Consider the following 16235-nt stretch of genomic DNA (forward strand, 5'->3'; position numbering starts at 1 on the left):
ACCCATTTAGCTCCAATGATGGATTTACCTTTCAATTTAGGAGTCAATTCCCAGACATCATTGATACTGAATTGCCTGAGTTCTTCTTGCATGGCTTCAATCCAGCTTTCATCAATTAGAGCTTCTTCTATACTTTTGGGTTCTATTTCAGAAATAAGAGCCATAGCACTAGACTCTTCGCGCCTTTTGGATCTTGTGCGAATTCCTTCATTAATATCGCCGATAATGAGATATGTGGGATGACTGAACTTATGCTTCCAGTTGCTGGTTGATTTGTCAGACTATTGATCTTTTTCTTCATTTGAATCTTCAACTATTATTTGTTACTGGTCTTCTGAAGTCTGAGCTGCTTCTAGAGATTTAGACTTTGTAGAATCTAGAACAGGTTCAGATTCTTCAAGTTGAGTCTGAATCGATTCATTTTGCATAAAGTCTTGAAATTTGACATTCATTAATTCCTCCACAAATTGAGTCTTTTTGTTGTATACTCTGTAGGTTTTGCTTGTGGTCAAATATCCAAGGAAGATCCCTTCATCTGATTCTTCTTCAAACTTCCCAACTCGATCATTTGTATTTTTCAAAATAAAACATTTACATCCAAACACATGAAAATATGAAACAATGGGCTTCTTACCTTTGAATAACTCGTAGGGAGTTTTTTCTAGAATAGGCCTTAGAAAAACTTTATTAATGATATAACATGCTGTAGAAAATGTTTCAACCCAAAAATGTGAAGAGATGTTTCTTTCAATTAAAAGAGTTCTAGCCATCTCTTGAAGCGATCTATTTTTTCTTTCCACGACTCCATTTTGCTCTGGAGTGTACGGAGAAGAGAACACATGCTGAAAATCAGATTCATTACAAAATCTTGTAAAGTCTTGATTTTCAAATTCGCCTCCATGGTCAGTTCGTATACTTGAAATAACATACAATTTTTCATTTTGAACCTTTTTAGCAAACTTTTTGAAGTAAGAAAAGGTTTCAGACTTACTTACTAGGAAATATACCCAAGTGAATCGTGAGTAGTCATCCACAATTACTAGGCAATATTTCTTACCTCCAATGCTTTGAGTTATGGTTGGTCCAAAGAGATCCATATACAAAAGCTGCAGTACACGATTAGTGGCAACTTGATTTATTGGTTTGAATGAGTTTCTTACCTGTTTTCCCAACACGCACGGTATATATAGATCAGTCTTTTGAAATGACAGATTGGGTAGACCACGAACAAGCTTCTTTGTTGAAATTTTGGCTATTTGCTTCATGTTGATGTGCCCAAGTTTTCTGTGCCATAAGTTTGCTTCTTCTTAAATTGAGATTAGACATTGGGCTTCATCTAGTTTGACATCCAAGAGGTAGATATTTCCATGTCTTCGACACGTGAAAGACTGAGAGGAATCTTTACTGGTTCATGAACATATTCCCTCTTGAAAGTTGATTTTGAAGCCGGTGTCGCACAACTGACTTATACTAAGCAAATTGTAGTTGAGTCCTTCCACTAAAGAAACATTACTGATCATGAGACTTCCAATCTTTACAGTTCCGAATCCCACAATTCTTCATTTGTTGTTTCCTCCAAATGAAACTTTTCCACCATTAACTTGAACAAGTTTTATGAAGCAATTTGAATTTCCTGTCATATGCCTTGAGCATCCATTATCCAGGTACCATTTAATCTTTCTCTTGATAGTGACCTGTATTTAGAAAAGAGACTCCAGCTTTTTTTGGTACCCATATTTTCTTGGGTCCATTGATGTTAGTATGATATACTGTCTTTGCCCATACTTTCTTAACAGGTTTCCAAACCATAGAACATTCTTTTTCAAAATGATTTGAACTATTGCACTTAGAACATTTAAGAGCACTGCGACCTACTGGTTTTACAAACACTTTTTGAAAATGATTTTTATAAGCATTTCTTGTAGGTCTTTGCTTAATTCTTTCTTTTACTTTAGGAAAATCAATTAGAGGAATGGTTTCAGTAGTCATTCCTAAACCTGATTTATTGAAGTAAGGTCTTTATGCTGAAAGAATTTTCTCAAGTTTCTCGAGATCCTATAGAAAATCTTTTAGAAATATTTGAGATGTCATTTTTCAAGAATGCATTTTCTTTTGAAAGATTGTCTTCATTTTCTTTCAAGGTAGAAACACTTTTGTCTAAACTTTTGACATTTTCTTTCAGAACAATTTCCTATTGTTTTAGTGCAGAGTTTTCTCTTTTGAGTTCGGAAATCCTTTTCAGAGAAGTCTTGAGACTAAGACACAGTTCATTAATGTATCTAGAGACTTTAGTAGGGATTTTCAAGTTACTTACCTCGATTTCACCGTCCGAATGAGTGCATTTTCGGAGTCTCGAGTCCGATTGTGCCATGAGACAAATGTTGGCATAATCATCATCACTTTCTTCACATTCTGTATCACTCCAAGTTTCGCTTCGAGTGTCTTTCGATATTTCTCGTTTTCCTTTCTTTTTCCTCGAATGGGACGGTTGGGTCGATGTGCCATTTTTTTCTTACATTCAAAACAGACTATATCTCTATTGGATTCATCATCCTCAACAGACTTACTCTGTTGCTTTTGAAAGCTCTGTTTCTTTGGATTGAATCTTCTTCCCTTTCTGTTTAGCTTTCTGAATCTTCTTATCATGAGAGCAAGCTCTTCATCATCCATATCGTCTTCAAAATCTGTGAGATCAGAATCATCATTAGATTTTAATGCAATGGATTTCTTACCTTTAGGATCTTCATCTTCGTTGATTCACTTCACTTCATAAGACTGAAGAGTCCCAACCAACTCATCAACAGAGGGTGGCATGATTCTTTGTGTCTCCCTTATTGAGGTCTTTATGTGATTCCAATCCTTAGAGAGTCCACGCAATAGCTTGTTTACTTTCATGGGATCAGAAATTGGTTGACCTTGATTTTCGAAACCTTTCACTATCTCTATAAACGACTAAACATGTCAGTGATAGATTCTCCTGTTTTCATTTTGAATGCTTCGTATTGTCCGAGTAAAATGTTGATTCTGGTTTCTTTCACTCGGTCAGTTCCTTCATAGGTGATGTGTAATCTATCCCAGACTTCTTTAGCTATAATACAAGAAGATATTATGTTATATTCAATAGGTGATAATGCACAATATAAAGAACAAATTGCTTTTGCATCAAGAGCTTGTCTCTTGGTTATCTCTTCTTGAGTCATTTCTCTAAACTCAACAGTTTCTTTTCCTTTTTCTGAAACAGGTGCAGCTTTAGGAATGATTCCTTTGTCTACCATGTCCCATTCCAGATGATCCTTTGATCTTAGGAATGCATTCATCTTGTTTTTCCATATGTTGTAATCATTTCCATCAAAGTAAGGCGGTCTGGTATTGCTTTGCCCTTCAACCAGTCTTGGAGCCAACATACTAGCCATGGATCTTTAACTTTGAAGTAAAACACTTCAATTCAAGTGAGTACACAAGCTCTGATACCAATTGTGAAAGCTAGTATGAGCACCTAGAGGGGGTGAATAGGTGCAAAAATAATTTTGCGAGATATGTGCAGTGCAAATCAACAATAGATTATGAAAATGAAATTCTCAAAACGAATTACAATCAAAGTAAAAGAGTGTAGAGAAGATAATATGAACACAGAGATTATAGTGGTTCGGCTTAATCCAAGCCTACGTCCACTCTTCCGCACTGATAGCCCACTGGCTGGATTTCACTATGAACAAAAGAGTTGTTACAGTTAGACTCTTCCTTGAATCCACAAAGGTAGAGACTCTACTACACTTCCTCAAGGTCTCTCAATGATATAGACTCTCTTTTGCGTACAAGATTTCGCTTAGTAGTTTAATTGACTAAGAACAAGGAGCTTCAGACTTTGGAATTCTTCTATCATGCATACACTTGAACAACTGGAACGTCTTTCTTATATACTCTTTTATGCCATCATACCTGTTGGCACTTACCAAAAGAATTCTCCCAATCTACCCATTGGACAGAATCAATTAGGAAGATCTTCGATCTATTTAAGGAACATGACGATAGCCCATCAATCCTGCTCGCCCATACAATCAGGATCTTGGTTTTCATAAGTAGAACCTTCCAAGTATACTTCGTCAATCAACGAATCCACGATTCCCAAATCAATCTTGATCAGAACAAAGGATTCCGACATGCTACATCCAACCAGAAGATCTACTCCAGTCGATAAAGTCAAATCCTTGACGAAACATCCAATTCTGGATAAGTCTTCTTCGACGGTCTAGAAACTGTCAATGAGGATAGACTTTGAGTCTTGAGTTGGCAGTCCGAAGGTCTTCAAACTTTGATGGAAGAGTCTGCAAGTCTTCAGACTAGACTGATGGAAACGTCTTGTCAACTTCAAAACACTCAAGGAAGTTTTCTCCAACAGGCATCACTTCACCTTTTAGCTTCACCATCTCAAGTATGCTATATTATAATCGTAAATATTTTCCTAAGGTTCACACCCCTCACAACATGTTTATTTATTATCTATGAGTTGTTTAAGACAATCTAGGTGATAGTTAAGAGTCACCACTAGCCTCACTTTTAGGGATTGACTAGAAAATCCAATCGAGGGTCAGGAGTGGTCACTCAATAGCTACACAACTAGATATTCTAAAGTTCAAGGACTTGGGTTACACTAATATTCCTATTAACGCTCTTTCGGTACTTAACAATTTGTTGTGTTTCCTAAGGTGTCCATGCGTTTCTTTTTACTTTTTCGTGCAAATGAGAAATTGACTAAATGATCATGTGTGGATGGTTGATTGCATGCCATTCTATTTCTATTTAAGGAGAAAGTGAAAGAAAACAATCAATTGAAATTTAAGGACGATGTGGTAAGTAAACACTCAAAACTATTCGAGGAAAACAATAAATCTAACATCCAATTCTAAAACAAGAGGTAAAGCAAAAGAAAGGAACCCACAACTCATTGAGCATTTATACAACACAAAACAACCCAAACATATACCGGGGAATGAATAGTACAAAATGGGCTCATTTGGACATCAACAATTCGTCGTCTTCACATCTTCAAGATTGCAACCTCCATAGGCCAATTCTAATTCTAATCTAATACTAAGACTAGAATGTTTATAATATTAAGAAAAGGAATGCACAACAAATGGACAAAAGCAATCATAGTCGAGAAATCAAGCCAATCTATTTAACTAATTAAACATGGCCTCAAGAAAAGGTTATGAGTGAAAGATGCTAATTAGGCAATCACACGTCTTTGTGAGAATATGTGTGTAAGGATTTATTTTACAAAGATAATGGAGAAGGTAATGAGTGAAAGATGCTAACTAGGCATAGAAAAACAATCAGGCTTTTTTTTGCAGAAATTTAGGTTGGATCATCCCTAAAGATAATCTCAAGTTGAGAGGAATTTCCTTCACAAGTCCAACTGACTTGCCACTATAAAAAATTAGCACACTCGGGACCATTTTCAAGAATCAGCTAACATTAATTTAAGATTTTCTTTGTTAACACCTGATTTTTAATCAATGCATCAATAAAAGTAAAATGCCGAGATTAGGTTTTCCGATCATGACAGAACCATTTTCTCGATCAAAAGTGTTGTTTTTCATTTATTTTTTATTAGTTCATCATTTATGTTGATTTCTTAATTATTTCCATTATACAAAAAAAAAAAAAAAAAAAAAGTCAAAAAGTCAAAAGTTGACTTTTGAGTTGACTTTTTTTAGTCTATGATTTGACAAAAAAGTCAACTCGAGTCAAAACTTGACTTTTTGTGTAAAAAGTTACCAATTGGTCCTAATTTCACTTTGGCCACAATATTTTTCAAAAAATTCAAAGTTTTTATCATAAAATAAATATTTTAGTGATAAGTCACTAAATACTTAACTTTGACCAAAAAAATTGAGAAATGTAAAAACTCAAAAATCATCTCATTTTAGTTCCAATTTGGCTTTGGCATTGAAAATTTTGCCAAAATCAATTAAGAACCTCATTTTTCGAATTTTTCTATTTTGGTATCAAAGTCGGCCAAAAAAATTATTTTCATTCTAGTCATATTTTAGTTTTGCTTTCTTCACAACATTTGAGATAGAGGTTATCTCACATTCACTCATTCGACCAATTTTATGATTTGGCATCTCAAGATTAAAATTGTTGTTTTCAACCCTAATTTGAGGTCCCGATCAATTCTTCATGGTTTAAGGGGTAACATCCTAAATCTACTCATTTTCTTAAGCTGAATTCAAATCAGAGGTTAATTTTGGTAAATTCACTTGGGAACTTTCCAATCTGATAGATTTGGTTTTCTTGAACTTTGGAAAGTCAAACTAATGAACTTCAATTGATATAATTCGAGTTGACCCATACCCATTCTAGATTGAGATTTAATTTGATAGATTAAGGTTCAATTGCATCATAGACTCTCAATTTATTTTTGACATAAAGTCCGTACCATCATTTTAATGTCAATTTGAATGCATTAAGCCATCATGAGTATAGTTAATTGGATCAATTGATAATTTGTTGTGTCAAAATTTGGTTTTTGAGAACGGAAATTGCACGAATGGCACTAATTGACTAGGAATTCCAAATTTGTACACCCATTGAATTTAAACATGATTATCAATATTCTTGAGGTGATTAAGCCAATTAAAATCAATTGAGATATTTTTACAAGATTTGATTGGTGTAATCAACCAATTTGGACCATTTCTTCTCAAATTAGCCTATTTCTCTCCCAATTGAGCAAGAATTCTTTACAATTAGGTCCCTCAAGGACTAAATTGCATAAAATTTAGTCAAGAACCGATCAACCAAACCCGTCAAAACCAGTTTGAACCGGTCCAACTGACTCGACTGGCCTCCGGCAGGAAAACGGCCAATTTAGCCATTTTCCGATGAGCCTTTGGTAGCCAACAACCACCTTGAGGTAGCTGGCCTCATGGCCGCCCCTCCCATATCTTTAGTTTGCTAAAATTACAAAATTACCTCCTTTTGTGCAAAATTACCAAAATATTCTTGGTTCAATTTTTAATTCAAAAAGAGACGCAATCTTGGCCGTTCATCAAGAGATCAATATAAGCCATTGGATGAGCTACATCATTAATCCATGTGATTAAAAAATTGGCCAATTACAAGTTAGCTTAAGCACTAAGTCTCCTTGATCTTATCTAAAGGATAAATTTAAAGCAATTGAAAGTAGATGCGAAACAAGGATAAGTAAAAATAGCCAAAACTGAGTATATTGAGGCTTGTTGTGCGAATGTGTGATCCCTTACAATGATGTTTTCTTGGCTATAAATAGTCTAGCATTGTGAATAACTGTATTCTAGCAGTTATCACTTTAATTTCAAATATCTCGGAATCTTTGGCACTACATCCACAATCGCATTGCCTTACCCACGAAGCCATCAGTATCAAATGCTTGAATAACTGCCTTTACTCTTATTTGTCTGTTCCCGAGTGATAATCGGTGTCGATTCATCGGTACCTACGATAGCAACCTCCCTTGAACCTTTAGGGGCTCCCTTTACAAATCTCAAATGTATTGGGCCTTACTTTTTACCCATGGCCCATTGAACCATTTTCAGTGTTAACAAGACCACAGCAGAGAGCTGTCGTCGCTACTAAGGGTGATGCGGCAAAGATGGTGCAGCAACAGCAACTCAGGCAGCTCAGGTGGGGACTCCCTTTCACGTGTATTTATAATGCAAACCTAGGTTAACTTTAATATCTTGGACTTAACCCTTTTCTAATGTGATGGGCTCTAATAACCTAAGGATTGCCCTTGATCAAACTCTCATTGGGCTAAATTGAGTTCAAATTGGGCCAATTAAAGCCCTTCAAGCCTATGAATTTCGGCCACTACCTCCCTTGAGCTTAGCCGAATTTTCCCTCCTTTCGTGGGCTCAATTTATTGAATTTAAAGCTCGAAACTGTCCACCACCAATCTGATGCTAATGCAATTAATTGAAATATATAAATTAAATAATAAATGCTCCTAAGCTATATGCCATGCAAGTTAATTTTGATATTTTTGTTCAGGAGTTAAAAATTAATCCTTAATTTTCTATGCAATAAATGAATGATTAGGCTGCCAAAATTTAGATGTCAATAATACGCACTCTATAAGTTTTAAATGTTGCAAGCAATTTTAATTGTTTTTGCACAAATCTTTTCAAATTAATTATTGCATCTATATAAAAAGTTTTGTCATCATCAAATGAGGGAGATCGTTGAAAAAACCTCCTAAAATATTTGAAGGTGACAAAACAATCCATGATAACGTAAGATTTTGATACATACAAATATTGTTTAAATATTAGGTGATATCCACTTCTAAAGGAATTATATGTACAGAGGAAAAGGATACGTGAAGACTAGATGAACCTAAGTATGAACAAGTCTAGAAGAATGTGAACAGACTTGAAGGTACCGTGGTGAACAGGACCACAGGATCTACAATAATCAAAATTACCTATTGAGATGCGGTTGGATATCCCCAGGAAAACCTAAAGTTATTGACTGGAGGCTATTAATCGTCAACACTCGGTGACGCAAGTGGATCTGAAAGGTCTTCCGGCCAGACGCCTCACTATGCAAGTCGCTAAATGCATTTTGTAGGTTCTTAAGTTTGATGTGGTTGGCAGTTGAATACTTGGATTGGTCGAGGATTCTTCTGATACAGTCAGTGCCGTAGAAACCATTACTTTAAGAAACTTGTGCACTTCATGCTTTTGAATTGAGCAGGCCGAATGGTGATATCGGCAATGTTATTTTTGCAGAATCATTGTAAACTTACGTATTTGTGTATGCAGCGGCAGGCTTGCGTGACAGGAGCACAGAGAATAAAGCTGCCATGGCAAGTGATCTAGAGAAGATAGTTTGGCCGGTGATCGAGCAAGGCAAAGTGAAGCCCATGGTTAACAAGTATCTTCCTCTAGCCGAAGCAGCAGAGGGCCACCAGCTCATGGAAAGCAGCAAGGATGTCGGGAAGATTCTACTTGTCACATGATGTTGTGGACTTGTATTGTCTTGTCTAGTTAAGTTGCGTGAGAGGGTCGCTCTTTATGTGAATGAGCACAATGCATATAGTACCTTTTACAAATCAAATGGCAGAGACAACTGAAATAGACTGAAAGCCTTGTTCTTGCTCTTACTTACGAGATAAATGCCCTTTGGACGGCAAATAGAGAGAGCCTAGAAACAAGGCAAGCCAAGAAGTTAATCTATATGAACTGTACCGTTAGTTGCATAGAGCTTCAACGGCCAAACTCTTAATGACCGATGGGCACGGGTCGCCAAGTGTATTTGCCGTTACAGGTATTGAGCATGCCTCCTGACCGATACAAGCCTGTCGACAAAAATCAACTATCAACTCCTGTACACGTATCTGTACATGCCGTGCTTATGACCTTCGGTTTGAATTATGACAATTCGCTTGTTCTGATAGAAGAGAAGCAATGAGATACCTGCTCTATAAGTGAAGCTACCTCAGAGTGACAAGCTCCTGGTGCAAATGCACCACAGCTTCCTTGAGGATTCCCGAAGCTAGCAAAGCGGATTGAAGTAATGCGCCACCCAGCGTCACAAGAGAGTCGAACTTGAGGGCCATCCGGCATGAGCTCTGTATTCGGTTTCCAAGAATCGACTGGAGCAGGATCTGCTTGGGATATCACTGCGCATAATTCTTGGCCCGTGCGTGTTACCACGGAAACTTTTGAAGGATCTCCTCCAATCTCTTCGTGAAGAACTAAGAGATTCTCTCCTGGAATTATCCAAGAGCGCGGGACATGGTACCTTGGTGTCACACAACGAAATCGGCCTTTGGAGTGAGCGAGAGAGAGAAACCATCAGAGTATCAGACCAACATATGCAGATGAAACAAATGGTAATATGGGAAAGATCTCACAGTGTTTGGGCAGGCCTGCCACAATCCTTTTGACATTTGGATGCGTCATAACTCCCTCTGTAGTCGCAGTTGTCAGTGCAGCCGCTTGACGGCGAGAGATAGGCGGGCCAGTACCGCCCTACGCTCTGCCCATTCACCCAAGCTTGTCCCTTCCCCATGCTAGCAAGGTTCAACGCTAACGGGCCAGTTCCTTCAGGAGCCAAAAACATCACCTGAAGACAAACGGCAAGAGTTGAACAAAACTAGCTCCAATCTTTATTGAAGCAGTCCTCAATGTGTGAATCATTATGTGAATTGGAAAACAAAGAGCTAATATGAATTGTACAGACCTTATACCAGATTAAGCTCTCGTTAACCGGCACAAGCTCGCTCTTTGTCCATAGCGAACTATTTGCCATGCTTACTCTATCTAATCCGAGATATTCGCCTTCAAGCCCCACCTGAAAACAGACAAAAAATCTGGTTAGCCAACTTCTATAATGAAGAGCATGATATGCTGCTGAAAATAAATGAGAATATATCCAACTTTGGAAGGGAAATCTTATCAGCATGCTCAGCATGCAAAACCATCGGTTTTAGGAGGTGAAATATCTCACCTGATAGGTCCATTCACCATCAGAGAGATCGGTTTTACCATTTCCAAGTTCATCGACGATGACAGAGATAGGCCCTGCTCCTTGAATGTCGAACCAAGGCCCGTAGTTCTGGTGAACAATGTGCAAAAGATAAAGAGAAGAGACACCTTAAAAGGAACTTACAACTTTACTTATCCATTGTGAATTGATAATACAATTAAAATGCCAGCGGTTTTTGGCAAAGCTTTATAATGGACCGATTTTGGACGCGCTATGATTTTAGTCGAGATTGTTCTTTTACCTGTAGACCCACCATCATACTCAGCACATCCAGTGTATTATTTCCTGGGTTAAGATTGATTTTCTGAGCCATCGAGAAATTTGCATTGTCGTGGTTACCACATCCGAATCCTGGAACATGCCAGACGCACAATGGGTGAGTTTTACTAGACACAAGAAAGCTTCATGCCTCAGTCGACGTGATTAAGGAGCTAGACAGACAGATGGCAAGGTTAATTAGAAGCATGCATCAGAAGAAAAAGTCCAAAGCTAAAAGGCGATGCACATTGCATCAAGATCATAGTGTAAAATCAAGACTGCAATTTTTTGCCTACCTAGATAGACAGTAGTTTTCATGGAGAAAAACTACAAGGCAAGAGGAGTTCTCTGATGTTTAGTTAATCTCCCAGGCATTTTCACTTACCCAACAAGAATTTCAAGCATCAATGAATAGGTGTGGCATGTAATGCCAATTCTTAGCAAATTCCACGTGTATCAAGCTCTGAAATAGATGGTGGCTCCTCGAGCTACAAGATTGAGTAAAGACACCAACTTTTTGCTGAACATCACTGCCTTTGGTTTAAGTATACACTTCGGACTCAGAACAGCCAAATTTATATACAGCTAAGTGCCAAGTATGATTTTGAGAAAGTACTCACCGATGACTTGTTTGTTAATGAAAACAAGAGCCGCATGCCCCAAACTCACAAGAGACAAAAGAACCTCATTCTCTTGAATTGATGCGTCATTCTCCTCTACATAAATACTGCCACCATTGCAGAGAAGCATCAGATGGCAAATGCAGCAATAATCGAACAGTCATGACGAAATATTCACGGAATATCGGTTTAGTAGGAAGAATTATGGACACAACAGAATAGGATGCAACTCTCTAGGGAGACAGCAAAAGTCTTCCTTCAAACTGGTAACATACCCCAATTTTATAATTGCCTAAACTTGACTTGTATTGAATTGGAAGGTCTAGAACTAAATTGGATGGTTTGCAAAAATCAGGACATAATCCATGGATGAAGCGCCTTACCTGGTCGTGTACCACAGGAAGTCACTAGTATCTTTTGTTGTATTTATATGCTCCAATAAGCCCGGGCTAGTAAAAGAATTGTTGCCCCAGATACCAGCATGTTCTTTATACCAACTCCAGGACGATGGTGCGATAAAAGTCGCACGTGCAGTGGTTGCGCTTGCAAATGAGTTATCAGCAACAGTCCTCTGTGAAACAACCTGCAATTGTTACCAGTTGTAAACGACATGATGATGCTCAGGGAGATATGTCAGCTAAAGGATTTCAACCAGCCCAAAATGGGCAAACCAGATAAGTAAGTGGAGAAAAACAAAAGATTAAGAATCTAAACTAGTCGACTGGTCAAAGAATCATGCTTGCTTTTGTCTCCAGTTTCATAAACTTGTCTTAATCTGTATAAGGCCAGTAGATTTAGAAACTATGCAGACGGAAGATAAGAGTGTCAATCAAAACTTAAACTATTGGATTCACATTAAGTGGGAAAGTATCTGTACCTTTGCAGTGTTATAGATGACGGTTTTGCAATCTGGAAGGATGCTCACAGACCAAGCGGGAAGAAAGTGCGAGTTCCCGTTAAATTGGACCGTAGCATCTTGACTGCTGTCATAATTCGCAAGAAAAGCTGCACAGTCATTTGAAGACTTGTAGTAGACGTGAGCCTGGAGAAAAGTGTTTTCTTTTTAGTTCAGGCCAAGACAGTAAAAGGCTCTTTGGAGGCAATGAAATTACTGATAGGTTAGGCTCAGGGATCACAAGGAATATGCAAAGGCAATTTCTAAAACGAGAGTCATCTAAGGATTATTGATCCTAACACAAAAGTTGCCCATAATTAAGTTGGGCCAAGCTTTCAAAATGTGCCAGAGCTTCCTGAGTGCAACTGATAAATAGCAGGACCTTATGCCATTTGATCTTTGGCTGCATCAACGAAACTAAATTACGTCCCTCATGCTTTGCAATCTTTTCTGTCCTGCCAAATTGAAGCCGGGCTATTGTATTCTCACCTCTAATTTAGAGCCAAGTTGCACATGGGTCGGCTCAGAACTGACCAAATGATCTTCACATAGTTTTATTGCCTTGTGCAGGTCGCGGAGGTGCCCCCACTTTGGCTGCCTGATAAAACCTGCATTCAGTTTCGGTTGTAAGACACATCCACGTGATATACTTCAAGGAAATGTCACAAAAATTCCATGATTTGACCATGAGTCGACGACGTGTGAATGATTGATACTATGAAATGTCTAACCATATTCATCCAAAGGAGCATCGTAATCATAACTTGTCGCAATCAAAGGCCCACCAGCGGTTCGCCCGAAGTTGCTTCCTCCAAAATACTGCCAAAGAATCAGCCCTTAGAATAGTCGCGTGAAGGTTGCATACATAAAATCGTGGGTTGAAATGTCTGATAAACGAACAAAGCTTATTGATGCAATAGCTCACCATGTAATAGTTCTGAAAAGTACCACCGTGTTCGAAAAAGCGCGCCACCGCGAAAGCAAGGTCCTCAACCGGTCGATATGGAATTGGGTAGCCGAATGCGAGAAACCTGCAAAAGGATCAAGAAAGACAAAGCAAATTTACCGAATCCAGAAATTTATTATGCTATGGGCCTCTGGTTTAATGAAGTTATGCCACAAACAATTACCATCCGACATAGTTCTCCGTCCACATTTTGGGTTTGGAAGGAGAGTTCGGAGTGAACTGGTCGCAGTAAAATCCATTGCAGGTGTTGATCTGCGCTGATTAAAAAGATTAATGAACTCTTAAAACCAACATAAATTGTCATGGAAAGAAGAGCTTTAAGTTGCTCCGAACCAGAAATCTTTTGTAAGTTGTAGCTAGTAAACAACCACGTCAGAAAAATGAAAGCTTACAATTGGATCCGGTGCGTCGCTTTGCGCGCACATCACCCAGGGTACGGACGTATTCATGTTAACAGCAGTTTCTGCCGCCCATTGGATATATAATGGTCCACCGACTCCGTATGCCCATTCGACATTCGCGTATTCATTCTCTACCTGTCGCAGCATGTGAAGTATATCAAGTACACAAATTTTTGGTGGAAAATGCACTTAAATACAGCAGTCGTGCGAGCATTATTGATACTCTTTCACGAAGGGCATAGGATAAAGCAGAATGAAAGATATTCTGGTGAGCGAGAAGAAAGATTTTGGAAGAAACGCGAGACCCTCGCGATTTCCTGTGTCGTGTTTTACAAAATTAGTGCAGAATTTTACAAGCACCTTGCATTGACCTAAGTTGAAAGAGTTAAGTCATACTGGTGGATTACTGAAGGTTAGTTAGCAAAGGTTCACCAAAACGAACAGAGTCCAACGAATTCATCTGAACCTGAAGTCGCAATATGATTTATTCAATGAGTATGCGAATACCACTCAGAGTACACTCATTGCTCACCTGTGCAAGAATGATGGGTCCGCCTTGGGTAGCAAAGAGATTCTCCTCCTTCATCAATCCAACTATTTTGCCGAGAAAAAGCTCCATTTCAGTCTATATTTAACAATTCAACCAGACGGGGTCAGGACTGAAAGCCAGAGTATGAAACGCTCGATCATCCCAAGTACTAAATGTGGCAAACTCAACTACAGTCGAAGCACAAATTCACCTTGAAAGGTGCATTATTAGTGCGGAATTGAATTCCTGGAATGAAGTGTAGCCACATCGGGAAGCCCCTGTCTCGAGAATTCAAGAAAACATCACAAGATCATCCGTAAGGCACTTCCGAGAGCAACCAAATGAGATAAAGCCATCACATGTTCCAGAAAAAGATGAGAGGAGCTTAAGCAGAACAGACCCGTAATTCCACTCAGCACAAGCATAAGGACCGATTCTCAGATGGACAAAGAGACCGGCTTCGTGAACCACCTTAACAAACTGAACGAGGTCAAATCTTCCTTCAAAGTAATACTGAAAAAGGAAAATGAAGGATGTATTAAGAAGACAAACAAATAGCAATTTGATTTATGACAATAGGGAGAGAAAAGTCTTGCTCCAATTGGTTAGGTAAAGGCAGAGAATTTCATTATCATCTGCCTTAACCATTCGAAATTCTGCAGCTCAAGAGTAAAACACACCGGTTTCGTGCGTAGTTCACAGAGTCGATGGATCAACAGTTAGTATCCCAAAATACCAAAACATTCGAAATTCTGCAGCTCAAGACAATTTTGCCGTCAACCTGTACCACAAGAAATAACTGCAAACAGTAGTAATTTCGCTGCAGCTCAAGAGCAAAATACGATGGATCAACTTCCCGTGATGCCGTCACCTGTCCTTTCCATACCTGTCCTTTCACAGGCTCATGATAGTTCCAGAAAACATAGGTCTCAATCACATCGAGCCCCCCTTCCTTTGCTTTCCTAATAAGCTCAGGCCATACCTAAAATTGCACATCATGACTCACAATCATGCAATGCGATGAACAATACCTAACATTACCAAATCAGTAATATGATCATTCAGAAAACAAGAACCGAACTGAAGACCTACCTCAGGCATGGCTCGCGGGTAATGGATTGAGCCAGACTGCAAAATCCTCCTCTTTCCATCAATGACCAGTGCCCTACCATCATAAGTCACACTAGTACAGAGTGCCCTTTGAGCGCAGTGGCCCTCAAAAACTAAGATAACGCACAATAATACCAATTCTACTAGGTTCTTCTTCTCCATTTTTCTTCAGTTTGTAGAAGCAAAATTCGTGTTGGGAAGTTCAACTGCCTAAGTTGGCCATAAGCTTCACAGCAAGAAATGTAATGTCATGAACACCAGACAAATGATAGGAGGATGAGATTATAGTCTTCATGATAGATGGTTCTGATCCATGTGAAGATAAACTTGTTTTCTTGCACATGTTTTTGTATTGTTCTGGGAATAGACAAGTGGAAGAGAATGTACAGACGGGATGCGCAAAGCTCGTCTTTTGGGGATGTTCGATTCCGTCGGCATTGCTTTCAAAGGGAAGGCCCACGGAGGAAAGAGACAAGAGGGACATGATTAACGTGCTTTGGAAGCTCTCGAGGTCGAAACCAAAAGAATATATCAAAGTACATTGAATTGAATGCCGGATTTTGGCGGATAATCACAACGGCAGATTAGCAGTCAGAAGCTGGTCTACAAAGGTATGCTGGACCGTCAACATTTATCACAAGGTATCTTTGACACTGTCTTGAACTCGACCCGTTTAGTGATAATGTGGTAAGTAAGCGGCAGCTATGAGGTTCTTTAATCTTTGTCCCATGCGCATGGAGGTCCAGCTGCTCCTCGTCTTTAAGCCCGACCGTCCCGTCTGCTGACGAGAGGATTTTTGAGAATCTTCCTGGTGGCCCGTAGACAAGATCATCCTCATCTGCTCCCCGCACGGGGATAAAGGTGGTGTCCCCAACCAAAGTGGAGAGAACAAAAGGTTTTGGTCCGTGCTTGCCAG

At 38.8% G+C, this 16235-nt stretch overlaps 1 protein-coding gene across 3 annotated transcripts; it reads right to left on the reverse strand.

Moving 5' to 3' along the window:
- Positions 1–8999: 8999 nt before the first annotated feature.
- On the reverse strand, positions 9000–15706 carry LOC104441065 (beta-galactosidase 6). Of its 3 annotated transcripts, XM_039311740.1 has the most exons (20): positions 15455–15704; positions 15302–15374; positions 15096–15191; positions 14610–14722; positions 14421–14487; positions 14213–14305; positions 13672–13815; positions 13443–13531; positions 13238–13343; positions 13044–13131; positions 12802–12920; positions 12295–12459; positions 11801–12000; positions 11418–11524; positions 10781–10890; positions 10501–10608; positions 10234–10344; positions 9905–10116; positions 9465–9792; positions 9000–9346 (listed from the first exon to the last, which is right to left on the reverse strand). In XM_039311740.1, the coding sequence occupies exons 2-20, from the start codon at positions 15308–15310 to the stop codon at positions 9239–9241; spliced, it is 2373 nt and encodes a 790-aa protein (XP_039167674.1). In that variant the 5' UTR covers positions 15311–15374; positions 15455–15704; the 3' UTR covers positions 9000–9238. The 3 variants fall into 3 exon arrangements, with proteins under 3 accessions (XP_039167674.1, XP_010052367.1, XP_010052370.1); XM_010054065.3 differs by having other exon boundaries at positions 15302–15706; XM_010054068.3 differs by lacking the exons at positions 15096–15191; positions 15302–15374; positions 15455–15704 and adding an exon at positions 14890–14938.
- Between the last annotated feature and the right edge of the window lie 529 nt (positions 15707–16235).

This window comes from Eucalyptus grandis, chromosome 4 (assembly GCF_016545825.1).
Source record: "Eucalyptus grandis isolate ANBG69807.140 chromosome 4, ASM1654582v1, whole genome shotgun sequence".
Taxonomy (NCBI): Eukaryota; Viridiplantae; Streptophyta; class Magnoliopsida; order Myrtales; family Myrtaceae; genus Eucalyptus; species Eucalyptus grandis.